The 13,552-nt window shown below is 50.4% G+C and overlaps 3 protein-coding genes across 3 annotated transcripts; all 3 read right to left on the reverse strand.

Moving 5' to 3' along the window:
- Positions 1-250: 250 nt before the first annotated feature.
- Positions 251-2,890, reverse strand: COCSADRAFT_117197 (uncharacterized protein). The gene is made up of 4 exons (XM_007701831.1): positions 2,423-2,890; positions 2,264-2,368; positions 1,696-2,072; positions 251-1,643 (listed from the first exon to the last, which is right to left on the reverse strand). The coding sequence occupies exons 1-4, from the start codon at positions 2,579-2,581 to the stop codon at positions 695-697; spliced, it is 1,590 nt and encodes a 529-aa protein (XP_007700021.1). The 5' UTR covers positions 2,582-2,890; the 3' UTR covers positions 251-694.
- Positions 2,891-5,904: 3,014 nt separating this feature from the next.
- On the reverse strand, positions 5,905-8,935 carry COCSADRAFT_171218 (uncharacterized protein; the record flags this gene model as incomplete). Its single annotated transcript, XM_007701832.1, has 6 exons — positions 5,905-7,114; positions 7,181-7,517; positions 7,585-7,996; positions 8,067-8,166; positions 8,478-8,645; positions 8,895-8,935. The coding sequence occupies 6 exons, from the start codon at positions 8,933-8,935 to the stop codon at positions 5,905-5,907; spliced, it is 2,268 nt and encodes a 755-aa protein (XP_007700022.1).
- Positions 8,936-11,071: 2,136 nt separating this feature from the next.
- COCSADRAFT_357063 (uncharacterized protein) lies at positions 11,072-12,751 on the reverse strand (the record flags this gene model as incomplete). Its single annotated transcript, XM_007701833.1, has 2 exons — positions 11,072-11,895; positions 12,015-12,751. 2 exons carry the CDS (start codon positions 12,749-12,751, stop codon positions 11,337-11,339), a joined length of 1,296 nt encoding a protein of 431 aa, XP_007700023.1. The 3' UTR covers positions 11,072-11,336.
- Positions 12,752-13,552: the final 801 nt, after the last annotated feature.

Here is a 13,552-nt window from a genome sequence, read left to right on the forward strand (position 1 = left end):
GACAAGTCTTGGCTTGAAGAGTATGGTGAGTGAGAGGAAGAATGACGATAATGAAGGAGAGTATCATGAGCGTATCGAGGTCAAACTGGTAATTCTCCCATAGGGGAAGGGGGGGGGTGGGACGAGTTACGGAATAGCGGTCCATGAACCCTTGTTTAAAAAAATTGTCCAAGGAAAGAAAAACAAGTAGTAAGCGCTTATGCCATGTGCTTCAGGGACTCAAGGTAAAAAAAAAGGAAGGGGGGGGGGAGTGCAGACAAAGACAAGAGTGCGATTGAGTGCGAGATATTTTATTTTATTTTAAACAAAAAAACGACTTTATTATTGTTGTGTAGCTTCACTGCTAGATCCTTGAAGAGGCTGCCTGCCCATCACTCTCCTCCTATTTACCCCACAACTTGTCGCGGGAGGAGGGGAGAAGGAGAGTGGTGCAGGCAGCTACGCAGCTACCAGGCGAAAAATCTCGGTCCCCTTTGGGGGGCATCGCAAACTTTTGCAGCGCGCGCAATTACAAGAGTACCTGTTCTTTCAAGGTCGCTGGCTCATGGCTTTCCCTATATGTACATAACGAGCATGTGTGTGTGTGTGTGTATGTGTGGTTGGTTTCCCTGTGGTTATAGACAATCACTCTTTTATTCTGTTTTCCCCCTTATTCTCGTGTCATCTGCACTGAGAATCACCTCATTCAATCACCTCATTCGGGAGATCCGAAAGGAAAGGGTGTTGGGGGTAATTTCTTGTCGGTTTCCAATTCCTTCAACCCTACCTGCGACGATGTGGATGGTCGTCGCATCCACGAGCCTGGTGGCAGTGAAGGTGATTTTCGGATGCGAAGCGGGGCGGGGAAAGCCGTACTGAACGGCGAAATGGGTGTCATGCGTCGAGCATCAAATCCTGCTTGGAGACGCGCTATGCATCGTTCAAGTGCTACACTTGCTGTGCTTGCCACCGACGTGTTACTTCCTTTGCGCGAGTGTCCTTGAAAATCATGCAAACATGGTGAAGATGGCGGTGATGTCGCAGTCATTTGAGACAAGGGAGAACCTCGACCTGATGGACGGGAGAAGATAGACTGAAGAGGAAATGTCTCCTGCCAAGAGTCCTCGTTGAGAACATCGGCTCGAGGTGGTGTAGTTTCAGCCTTTGATTCTGCAGTGATGGGTCTTGATGATGCGGTGCTGGGTCTAGATGGTATTGTGACGAGTCTTGGCGGTGTGCTGATGAGTTGTGGTGGTGTGGTGTTGGGGCTTGTGTGTGCTGTATGGGGTCTCATTTGTGCGGTGTTGGGTCTTATTTGTGCAGTGTTGGGTCTTATTTGTGCAGTGGCGGGCCTAGTTTGGGCGGTGCTAGGCCTTGTTATGCGTGCAGTAGGAGGCCGAGTGGTATACTCTGGATACTTTCTTCGCTCTGCCGCTAGATCTATTTTGAAGGTTCGATACTTCAAATATCGGGGCGATTCTGAAAAGTACTGGGGCAACACAAGGGCGAACAACGGCCGCATAGCTGGTAAGCAAGCGCACACGATGCCTACGTTGACCTCGACTGCGGACAGAGTTGCATGATCCGTGTTGTCAAACGACACATCTGTTGAATTGGCAATTGCGTCCAAGGAATAGAGCCTAACAATGGATACCAAGGTGACGCTGTCGATTCGTTAGTCCGTTGCATAGTTTACGCCGTACCAGCTTGACCCACCTGACACCCAAGATGAACATAGTCCCTAGCCCCCGTTTCTGCGATTTAGATATTGATAACCCTCGTATGACTAATAGCGGCATGAGGAATATCACCACATCCAACGTGATGTTCAAGGCGGCATTCGTAATCCACACTGTGAGTTGGTTCATGCATCTACCGCCTGGTATCGACTTATCCCATGAGAAAGCGATCGGGGTGCAAATGAGTACGCTTGAGGAAACGGCCCAAGCTCCATATGCGACTACCAGGCCTAATACAACGATACAGGCTATCCGGAAGCAACGGACGGGGAAAATGCGAAAATATTGGACAAGGATGGAGACCTTGATTGTAGTAAGGGTGAGATTATAAACCCAGACACTCGCCCAGAACGACTAGTATGTTTGTCAGTTTTCTTCTTCAACAACTTAAGAGGGTAGGAAGGTTGGATCGTATTTTGGGCTGGGTTCGCCCTGCATGCGAGCTTACACTTGCTTCAACCGAGAGCTAGCTTTATGGAGTACAAAGACCTCAGTCGGTGCTCTTGAGTTGTACAAGAGGGTGGAAGGGATTTGTGAGAGCGTACCTTTAGTAGTATATCTAGCTCAGTTTTCGAGAGTCTCGAGCTGTGCGTTCCCAACCCATTCATTACTTGTTCGGTGGTTAGCACCGTAAGTCCTACTGAAAAGACCTAGCGGGACTTCTATTAGCGAGCAAGTGTATGGTGAAGACTATGCTCACTTACCATGGCCAGTACAATAAAAGCGTCTTCCCATCCGGCCATTTTTGATATTACCAGGCGTGTGAAAAGACGTAAAAAAACAACCAAGCTTGAAACGAGGGTGAAGGCAAGTACTATGATATTAACCCGTATTCCAGCGGGGGTAGAATTAGTGATGTTCATTATGGTGGAGAGGTAGTAAGGACCAGTCGAGGGTCTTGATGATAGAAGAAAACCGCCCAGAAAAGAAGAAGCTGTAACAATCACATTGCTCAATATTCCATGTTCAGCGTTATGGTAATAACAGAGGGTGTTAAGACCCGACACTAATGGTTATAAGGGTCAAAAGGCGAGAGCGACGCGGCCAGGATGAAGGGGGAGCCTAGCGCGAGGAACAGGGTAAACTGGTGAAGGTGGCTTTGGGATTCGGAGGTATGATGTACATCTATTGGCAGCTCAGCTCAGCTCGAACGATGGCAGGGTTGGCAAGCTTTAGACAATCCTGCTGAATCTGGAAGTGGGGTGGTGGCGAGCAGTATCAAAATAGGCTGCCGAGACCCTGCCTACACTCTCAAGACATGACCGTTTCGAACGCGACAAAGACTATAGTATGGCGATCAGTCAAAGCATCGGCCGACTGCTGCCTTGTCCAGCGTGGCGCGACACCAGATACGGAGAAGAACAGGCAGGAAGAGTAAGAGACAGGGCGCAATGCCGCCCGGATTCCCCTCTCGGGTAAGCTCATGGGAGCCTCTGTGAGTAACGTTCTGGTTTGGCTAGGCTTCGGGTATTGTGACTGAGGCGATGGTACGGAACTTTCGGCGTCGCATGTCAATGACTAGATGCCGTCTTTTAGCAATCAAATAGTGACGACGTGGGCGGTTTGCAGTGGCCTGAAGGATGACTGATTCTTGCCTGGGGATGCCGTTGTGCATAATGGTGGCCCTAGGTGTTGCGCATGAATGCATGCATGCATGCATGTGCGGAGGGCGGCAGTTGTTGGCAGGACGAGTTTTGTTTGCCCTCGTGGTTCGGAATCTGTTATGCAACCGTTTACAGAGGATGGCGCAAGGCGATTACTAGTTAGTGTCGACGCTGCAGGTCCGGCCGAACGCCAGTTGTGGGCCGAAACCTTGATGAACATCTTACGACCCTGAAACCGCCCCAAGGCTATCGACGAGCTCTGCAGCAAATAACATTTGCCCTAAGATGGGAAAACAATCCCTGGATGCATCTTGGTGATCTCAGGGACGCCGCATAGCGCACACGCAACAAACCTTGTTCAGCAGTAGCAGCCGTGACAAAACAGGCGTGGGCGCGACAGTGAAGTCGAGATGCCGCGGATATAAATGCTTCGTCGAATGAGTTAGGCATGAGGCTTGAGTCGCTCGATATCGTGACAGCTGCATGGGGGGCATGCATGGTGTGGAGAGTCAGGTCGAGAAGGGTGGCCTGGTCTTTGTCGCTCGCTCTTGTGATCAGTAGTTAACAGAGCTACTATCAGGCTTTGCACCGTTTGTGCAGATAGCTTGTGTTCTTTCAAACTCTGCCTTGTTGACATGTCCTGGTGTGGGCAATCCCATCTTTGCTGTGTACACCAGACAGAACTTTGTGTGGGACATGACACCTGTTTGTGTTTCTCACCCAAAAACGAAGGTATCGTGAGCATGGCACTCGAGAGTTGCGTCTCACCAAGCACAGCGAGGACGATGACGTTGACTGCATGGCGCTGGGTTGTTTGATCTTCCGGAAAGTTGGCTTCCAGCATGCCTGAGGTGAGATATCTTGTAGTATGATGGAAAAAAAGTCTCCGTAGATGTCCTGCAATACACTATGCATTAAGGACCAGGTTGCAAGTGCGGCGCATATTAACAGGCTGGAAATCCTTCGCAGGCGCAGCCAACACGATGACAGATTTGCGCGACACTGATGCCTTGCAAGGTTAATAAGAGTGGAAGCATGTTTGTACAGATACGTCCGTACCGAGGAATATCAAATTCCCAATGGCGATGGTCTTGGCGATGATCACAGTGAATTGGGCAACTCGCAACACATGAACTAGGACCACGTGTTGCCTGACCCTCGAGTCATCGAGCCATGCCGATATGGGGCCGGGGGTTGTGAATGAGTCGCTTCAGTCGGGCTGGTGTTCTTGCTATGTAGTCGGTAGGAAAAACTCACTTGCAAGCGCAGTGCCTGATGAGTAAGTAGGCGATGTAGCTAAGTATTTGCATGCATGCGCTACGCCCGCTAATCCGGTTGAGCGGAGGCTGCCTGACATTGCGCTTTTGCCACGATACGGAGGCCATATGGACAGTTGTAATAAGTGATAGTGCCCTGCATACTTTGGAGCGTCGCAACGGAAACACGGCCTTGCAAGGTGCCACGGCTCTTCTTCAACAAAGCAGCAAGCCGCAATGGTCAACGAAAAGCAGCACAAGGCATGCATGGTGTGTCAAAAATTCCCAGCCGACCCGAAGGCCAGTTGGAGCGGTCATAGTTGTAGTTTTCAACTAGCAAAAACGCTACCTCGGACGAATCCTCACTGGTAAGCGTAAAGCCCGAGCACTTGGATGCCGAGAGACAAGGAGGAAGAGGGAGACGCAGTTTATATACCCAAGGGGAAGCGCTAGATTCTCGGCACGCTAGCGTCACGTGACATAGCCGTGCGTAGGCAGCACCAGGCAGCCTTGTTTTGATGGAGCCAATCACAGCGGCGCATGCTCCACAAAGGTGAGAGCTATGCGGCAGAAGCCTTCCGACTCTCACCCCCCAAGTCCAGATAGAGTAGCATTGTAGATGCCTTTGACGACAATTGATACGTCTTCACGTGTAGTACTGCATAGTATATAGATATGCCCACACAAACTCACATGTACATGCATACACGGCCGCTCATCGTCAAACTCTCCACGGCCAGCGCAGAGTATATGCCATTTGTAGCCAGCACATTCCCTGCCTGCCTGCCTGCCTCGTCTCGCCAAATCCTAATCAATTGTCGTCGTCGTCCGCGTAAAGTCTAATGTTTGGCTCATAGGGACAGGAAACCTGGTTCTTCCGGAAAGGGCGTCAATTTCCGCTAATGCCCATATCCCCCAGTGCCAGCTTCACCATCCGCTCGTATCGGGAATTCCATTTCCATCTACTTATACGTATGTAGCTAGCCTCAACGTGAGCCTTGCAGCTAAAGTTTCCAGTCTTTAGATTCTGGATACGAACGAGCTTTGGCCGCGGTTCCGCCCACCTGGCCTGGTCATCACCAGTATTCGCAACTATTGCCGCGAGACCAATTTTGAACCTCCGTCTTTGGCGCTGGTGCTTGCCCCTCTTACCCTTGTTACCACAACTAGCATTGTGTTGCAGTTGGCAGCATGACGTCAAGCTTGTCTGTCCCTAGCCTTGAGCAAACAACCTTCTTACCTACTACGTATTGCCTACTCCCAAGATTCGGCAGACCAACTGATGCTGCTGCTGCTGCCGCATCAACTCGGCATCTCCCACTTTCTTCATTGTAATGTGAAGTAGCTTTGATGGAACCCGGGCCCTTCCGAATGGGGTGCAGGGTTGACGCCGGTTGTGGTGTTGTATCCCCCATACGTCGAAGCCGGCGCCGCAGCTGTGGTCGTTGATGGCCGAGGCACACGAACATCTGGAACGGGGTCGGAGTGAAAGTCTCGTATTACCGACGCCTCTTTACGGTCCCAAAGATCCGACACATCCACACCATACTGCCTAGCCACCCTCTCAAAGCAGTCGAAGGCTATTTGGTGAGCACGTGCAGCCACGGGACCCTGCATCCGCTGGAGCCAAGATATCGCCTTCCTCACGTGATGAATCATCACTGAAGCCTCGCACGACGTCGATGAGGGATACGAGAGACCGAGTAAGAAGACGGAGACTGCTTGCATCATGTGGTGCACGAGGCACCACCAAGGCAGATCTTCATGAATTCGACTGCTGAAATCATCGGGCAAAGACGCAACAATCGCCCTGGCGGCCTCAATGCACCCATCCGCCATGCTTCTTGAAAAGCTTGCGTCGTGGGAATCTTTCCATGGTTGCCGTCGCGCAGCCAGAAATGGTCGTGTAAGCAAGATACGCGCGCTGCAAAACTGAAACTTAAGGAGCACACGCTCACGAGAAAACCCATCGCTAGGCCCTCGCCCATCTCCATGCGGTCGGAGCTCCAAAGGTAACGAAGAAACCCACTGGTCTAGGCGTTGACACAAAAATGTCGAGTCCTGCTGAACATCACTTGGAGACCGGATCATCGTACCAGCCGAATAGAGTGAGGTGAGAATGTTCTGAGTTATTATCGACAACTGCACCCCAGCCCTGAAGTACAACCCAGGACTGGTGCTTGGTTTTGCAAAGCCCTGTGGTGTCACAGGACGGTTCGCGGCAACATTGGACGGGACGGGAAACGGGGCCAAGTGCGATATCGATGTATCCCCGATATTGACATAGGCCGCTGTGGTTCCCTCTGCTCTGCCGTCTTCAGGATTCGTCATGGGCAATGGTACGGAACAGTATGAGTCGACCACGATGCTAGGACGACCGGTTATGATGCTGAGCATCCTCTCAAGAGAGTATAGGCTCCACCAGATTTGCACTAGAGATTCTCGTTTCTTCGCATTGGCCGACGGGTCTTCGTTTCGCACATGGAGGCCCAGGGAATACGCAGAACGCAGAGCGATGCCGACGATTGTCCAAGCACTAGCATGGTCAGCACCTCCGTCACCTCAATCTACACAGCAAAAGAGACATTGGCTAGGCACTCACCGATTGACCTGTCCAACACTGAGCCAGTAGAATCCGAGAAGACCTAAGCTTTGGATCTGTGGCACATCTGGATGAGAAGCCACTGCAGCCTCACTCAACCCAAAAGCACGCGCCCGTGCTTGATATGTAATGTGCTCATTTGCCAACCAGCCTTCGTTTAGGTGTGCATAGTTGGCTCCAATAGCAAAGACGAGGTTCAGGATGATTTGCCACTTTGGATTCAAACTTGGCGCGTTCCCGCTCTGTAATGCCCCAAAGTATACACGGGTCTGCTCCGTGAATTCTCTACGGGGAAGAATTGGAAAAGAATCGTGAATTTTGGACATGTAGCATTGTACTGCAGGGTTAAACATGTTGGGTCAGCGTATGTATCACACGAAGTATGCTGTTCACCCATGACTTACACAGATGCTCGGCAATATGAGGTTGCGGCATTTCATGCGGGTCCACGTAGAAGTCTATGTTCACATCATCGCAATCTGTCCAGAAGCTGAACGAACTAACCGGCTCGCTGCTGGTAGCGTACGAAGGGCGTCGTGGCAGTCCCGAACTGTCCCAACTCCCGTCTGTTCTCTCGGTTCGGGCGAGTGCAACTGCGCGCAACCATTGCACCTCTGAACTCTTTCCCACAAAGCCTGTTGACCGAGCTTCATCTTTGCTATGCAAGTCTTCATCTAACAAGTCTAGAGCCTCAGTTTCGAGATGCTCGAGATAATCGATGCTGCCCAACTCAACGTTTCCGTGTGAGCTCTGAGCGTCGACGTCAGAGTTTGACGGCGTTGGCGTCAGCCTGGACTCCGTCAAGTCTTCTCCAATCTATGCTGTGTCAATACAAGGGAGCCTTTGTTGACTCTGGAGATAAAGAGGGTGGGCAGCAAAGGCTTACTTCGTCTAAAAGATCGGTGATGCGATTACTGTCCTGGACGTTTGCGCGGTCTCTGATTTCTCTCAGCAATGCAGCCAGCTGCTGACATTGCTGCGTAACCCTTGGGCTGTTAGCGCTGGAATTATGTTCGGGTACACAAGAAAACCCCCACGTTTTTAATCGATCTTTCCGAGGCAAGATATACACGCATTGGCGGTTCGTGGTCGCACAATGCTTACAGGTCGGCTTCTCGCCTGTACACTTGATCTTGTGGGAACGACACTAGACACGCAGACAGGCCGTCAGAAATCATATCAAATTAGACAGAGATCGAAGTTGTCGGGCAACAGCGGCTCCTGGCGATCGTCGAAAAGACCATGGTCATGCCACCCCACGATTGCACAGGAACATCTGTGTACGATTCAAACTTACTCCAGTACACGCCCGAGGCACTCGACGCCTATCCTGTGTCCCACTCTGTCCAGTTTCGACCCGTTGTAAGCGTGGAATAGCGACCTTATGTTGGGTGGACGAGCTCGGGCCGTAGATGGCTTGGGGATCGTATTCCGGAGCGTTTGAAGCCATGGTCTTAAGGCAGCGCTATTTTGACCGAAGTTGAAGTAATCGCTTCAAAGGATGTACAGCTTGTCTATCTGACATGGGTTTAACGCTATACAGTAACAACGTATTGCCCAAAGACTCTGCATCGAGTCGGGCACTGTGGGACCTTGACCTATGGCGTTGGCGGCTCCAATTTTCGCGTACACTGTGCATCCAAACGTGGTTATTCGGGGCAAGGGCGCCCTATTTGGATCCTAGGGCCGGCAGTCTCGGCCATCGAGCTAATACTGTGTTTCTCCATAGACTCGGGAATTTGGAACGGGGCACATGGCCGTGTCCAATGAGAGCGTCAAAAACAGCCTTCGACCCTGGTGATTCAGGTCTTGTCGTCAGGACAATTGTGGGCTGATTCTTCTGCTCTATGGATCACAGATGCAAGTGGAAATCTTTCTCTATGCAGAAACCTGTTCTTCTAAAAGCATGAGGAAGACTTGTGATCTTCCCTGTTGAGGTTTTTACGATTTTCCTTAAAGCACGCTCTGCAAGGTTGAACAGACAAACAGATTCACGCGAAAACCTCATTTCCAGGGATAAGCAAGGCCAAATGGCGGGCGGCATCAGAAGAAGTACCGATGGCGACAAGAGCGGGGACAACGAGAGACTTTGTGGGACTACACACATGTACAACCTCATCATGAGCGCCTTACCTTCCCTCATTCCGCATCATCCAGTCCGTGGCGAAAGTACGTACATACACACATATACACAAATATTCCACATATGGGACAACAGCGATGTCTGACCTGCATGGGGAAATTGGGCATCCTTTGCACAAGTTGGCCTCGCAGTTGCATGGGTTTTGACTTGTGTCTCCGATCCTGGCACCCTGTTGCACAATATGCGTTACCAGGCTCACTGACTCGACCATTAGCGGCGGCACTGTGTGTGCTCCAGGGATGGACTAGTTCAACCCCATTGAGCACACTCGGATTTACAACACCATACAAGTAAATTGATACGAGAATGGGAGCATTTAATATACCTGGGGTCCAGGGTGAGAGCTGCACTTGCTCATCTAACTTGGACTGCTAATATCCTTTGCTCACATTGGATTTAGTGGCGTTGGTAAGGTCCGCGGAGAGGAAGATGCCATCTTCTTGTACCAGAAAAAAAAACACCATCGCCGGTTCAAACACCAACGTACGAATCGACGGGCATCGTACCCAAGCTTTCCCAAGTAGATGAATCAGCCGATTGTATGTATTTTTATGTACAGATGCTAGGGCCATGTGGACAGTGCACGGTATAACGGTAGCTATGCTACTGTATAGTAGGTTGATGAGAAGATTGCTGGTCCTTCATTTGAACACAGCTAAGTTTTTCGGATTCGTAAATCAAAGGATAGCCTCGGAAGTCAAAGTTAACAGGCGATGTTGGGTCGTGATGATTGGCTCCCATGTTGGCGCGGACCAATAACAAACTATACCGCGTTTATGCGCCAATGAACAAAGATGATCAGCTTTGCTTGCCTGATCGTCTCGCGCGTTCCGCCGAGCCATCGAATGTATCTACATACATACAGTACATACATAAGTAGTACAGTCCGGCTTACTGATGGTAAATGGCACCACATGCTCGGAATCGCTTCTGAGCAAAATCAAGGTTCTAGTAGTGCTCACACTGAGAGAGTATGTACTTGGGCACGGACATCCAATACCACCAATCAGCTTCATCCGTGTCGCCTACCTGACCCCCTTGGTGCTGATGCGCCCGCTGGCATCCGTACATATATGAGCTGATGCTATGCAAGAGTGGCAAGAGGTCTATTCGACCCCAAGCACGCATCGCATGTCTCCACACACCCCAACGCGATCCCATCGCGATTGCGTACATATCGGTTTCTTGCTTTTTGTGGATACCTCTCCACCGCTGGTCGCTCTGCCATACGTAGATGGTTTAAGCGACACCATGCACCTTGCGGCTGGCCCTTTTGCTTCTGCACCGACTGTGCTAGTGACCAAGGTACATACACTTCTGATGCCCCAGTGCACGTACGTTCATACATGCATAGATACCATGCATCTTCCTCGCACATCATTCCCGTAAAGGGTACTTATTCATCTCCGTGCGGGCTTCAGGCTCACATGGACAGACTTAAGGGACACGGCCTTCCGGTGCGCACCGAGCTATCATGTGCTCGATGCAGCAGGGAAACTGTGTACATAGTTGTGTGCTTGGTACGTGTGCCATATTAACCTGGATTTGACTGAGTTGACACATACATCGGAAGCCCAATTGGTGACGCTTGCTTGGTCAGACGTGACTCAGGACAGCTGACTCGAGCAGAGAGATACTAGCCGATCCTCTGGCACCGTTTTCTCGAACCTTTTGCGTCCAAGGTATTGCGAAATACATGCAAAAGGTCGGATACTTTTACATCGATCAGTGGAGCCGTTGGTGGGTGATCCTTCGCGCCTTGGCTTTTCCGCATGACCACCAGACAACGCCCCAGACTTCGACCTAGCACAGCCACATCCCCACCTTTCCGTTGATCCCCTTTTCCACCTTCCTTCACTGGGTCACCGTATCTCATATGGGGAGAAATAAACGCTCGCTTATGTACTCAATAATACACCAAGAGATGGATATCGAAAGAACCACAGTGGCAATGGACAAGAGTGGAGCGCCACGTATTGCGTATCGGACAAACAGTTGTCAACGCCATTCGATCTATCCAAAGCCCAATCCTACTGGTTGCAGCTTCAGCCTCATCCCATTTACCGGCTTACTCGTAATCGTCCCACCTGCGACGACTTTTTCCAGCGGGTCCGCCAACTCCATCGCAAAGCTACCCACCAACGCCGCCATGAGTGCCCGCAGCTCAGCCCTCGCAAACCTCTCGCCAATACAACTTCTTGGTCTGTGCAAAAATGTCAGAAAACTATAGTTACTCTCTGCTCCACCCCTCATGGTCGGGCGTCCAGTTTCCTTGTCGATCCAACGTTCAGACACAAACTCCTCGGCATCTGGGCCCCGCATTGTGGAGTGGCAATTTGTCGCCCACGGAACAAGATAAACTGTTGTTCCGACCGGGATATGGTGCCCCGCAACCGTTGTGTCGCGAATAACGACGCGCATGATTATAGGAATCGTGGGGAAGAGTCGAAGCACTTCGTTACACACGCAGTTGAGGCAGGGCATGCTTTCCAAGAGGCCGGCGACGTCGAAGGCCGATTTTAAGAGCACCTTTGGATCTGGTATGTATTCATAGATTTCTGACCACAGATGGCTTTGAATGCCTGGGTGTTGGGATATGAGGTACGACACTCATGTCAAAGTGGGTGATGTGGTTTAGTGACTATAGCTGTTAGCTGTTGCCCAAAAGAAAAAGCTCCTGGCATGACTTACCCAGCCGCTAAGGTCGTAAGAAGGTGGTACACGAGATTCTCGTCCGGGAATTCATTACTTCTGATTGTACACGACAGAATATCTTGGCTTTTCTGGCTGCCTGAGCTCTCGACCTTAATTTTGACCTTTTTTTCAGCTACAAAATCGCTACATATTTTTCTCAAGCGGCTCCTCCCGACCTTTAACCTCTTGTTAAGCCCCCGTGGCAGCCGTTCAACCACCCAAGGAGACAAGAAAATATGGAAAAGGAAATAGAGCACTTTCTTTTTCATTGGTTCGAAAATATCCTCGTAGATCTTGACCAGCTCATCATCGCTATACTGCAAAGAATTAAGGTCGCGACCCAGGCCCCCTAGGCCTATCATATCCATGGTAACTTGGGTAGAATAGTGCCCGATCTCTAGTACTCGATCCGACCGCTCACCAAAATCCTTGCTCAGTGCATGACAAAACTCAGTCAATTTTGCCCAAAACATGGGATACAGATCTCTAATGTTCCGGAAGTGGAAGGCTGGTATAATGATTTTACGCATGTGTCTGTGCTCGTCGCTGTCAGCCGTAGCTAGGCTGTTCCCGATGATCTTCCTCATAATTGTTTTCCTCAACGGTGGCTTCCCAAAATTGTGGCTCTTATGTACAAAAACGTCTGCCAGCACTTCCGTCGACGTTGTAATCAGCGTTGTTGTATGGAAGATGCCTCGGAATATGATAAAACCGTCGCTGGGTATCTCCTTCATGGAATTGAGAAAAGATTCCTAGGGCGCTTGACGCAGCTACATCCAACTATGGCCGATGAGTGGAATGAAACCTTTCGCCTGCGCCAGGCTACGCAGTGGCGATAGAAAGAAGGGATACAAAACGAGGTTATAGAAAACCAATATGCTGTTGTTGAGCAGCGTGAAGAAGACGACATGTCTCGTAAGAACATAGACGTTGTTGTCATTGCTGCCGATGCCCGGAAAAAAGATACGGGAATAGCTTGACTGTGAGTATTGCTTCTAGGATAGGGCACAAGATGCAGTTTGCAAGGTTGAAGTGCATCATGGCGCAGTCATCAGGCGAGATGCTCTTTCACAGGCAAACAATTAATCCCAAACGACTTTCTTCATACGCGCGCAACAACCCAAGCATATCTTATCTGAATTCTACACCTTTGTTTCTGCGTACACAAGCCAACATAGCCGTCAAGTTAGGATCAAGCATGTGCGCACGAAATATGCAAAGGCCGTTGAGCAGCTTGGCCATACAGGCTCCCCCGAGTGATGTTGAAAAGCGACATTCTCTACTTCGATAGCTGGAATCACGCCGACTCCATTTAGCTCCTACAAGCAGAAAATCAAGATTGCATTTGATCGGATGCGGGAACCGTTGCGGATAATACTTTGAGCAACTTCACTAGGTGCACCATACACATAGTTGCGACCATCGCAGCTCGAGTGCGATCAACACAGCAAATAAAGAGCAACAGGGAATCGATTGGCTCGGAGACTGTTGCGTGTTTCGTTGGCCGTGGTAGTCAGTGCAGATCAGGCACGAGA

This window comes from Bipolaris sorokiniana, assembly GCF_000338995.1.
Source record: "Bipolaris sorokiniana ND90Pr unplaced genomic scaffold COCSAscaffold_7, whole genome shotgun sequence".
Lineage (NCBI taxonomy): Eukaryota > Fungi > Ascomycota > Dothideomycetes > Pleosporales > Pleosporaceae > Bipolaris > Bipolaris sorokiniana.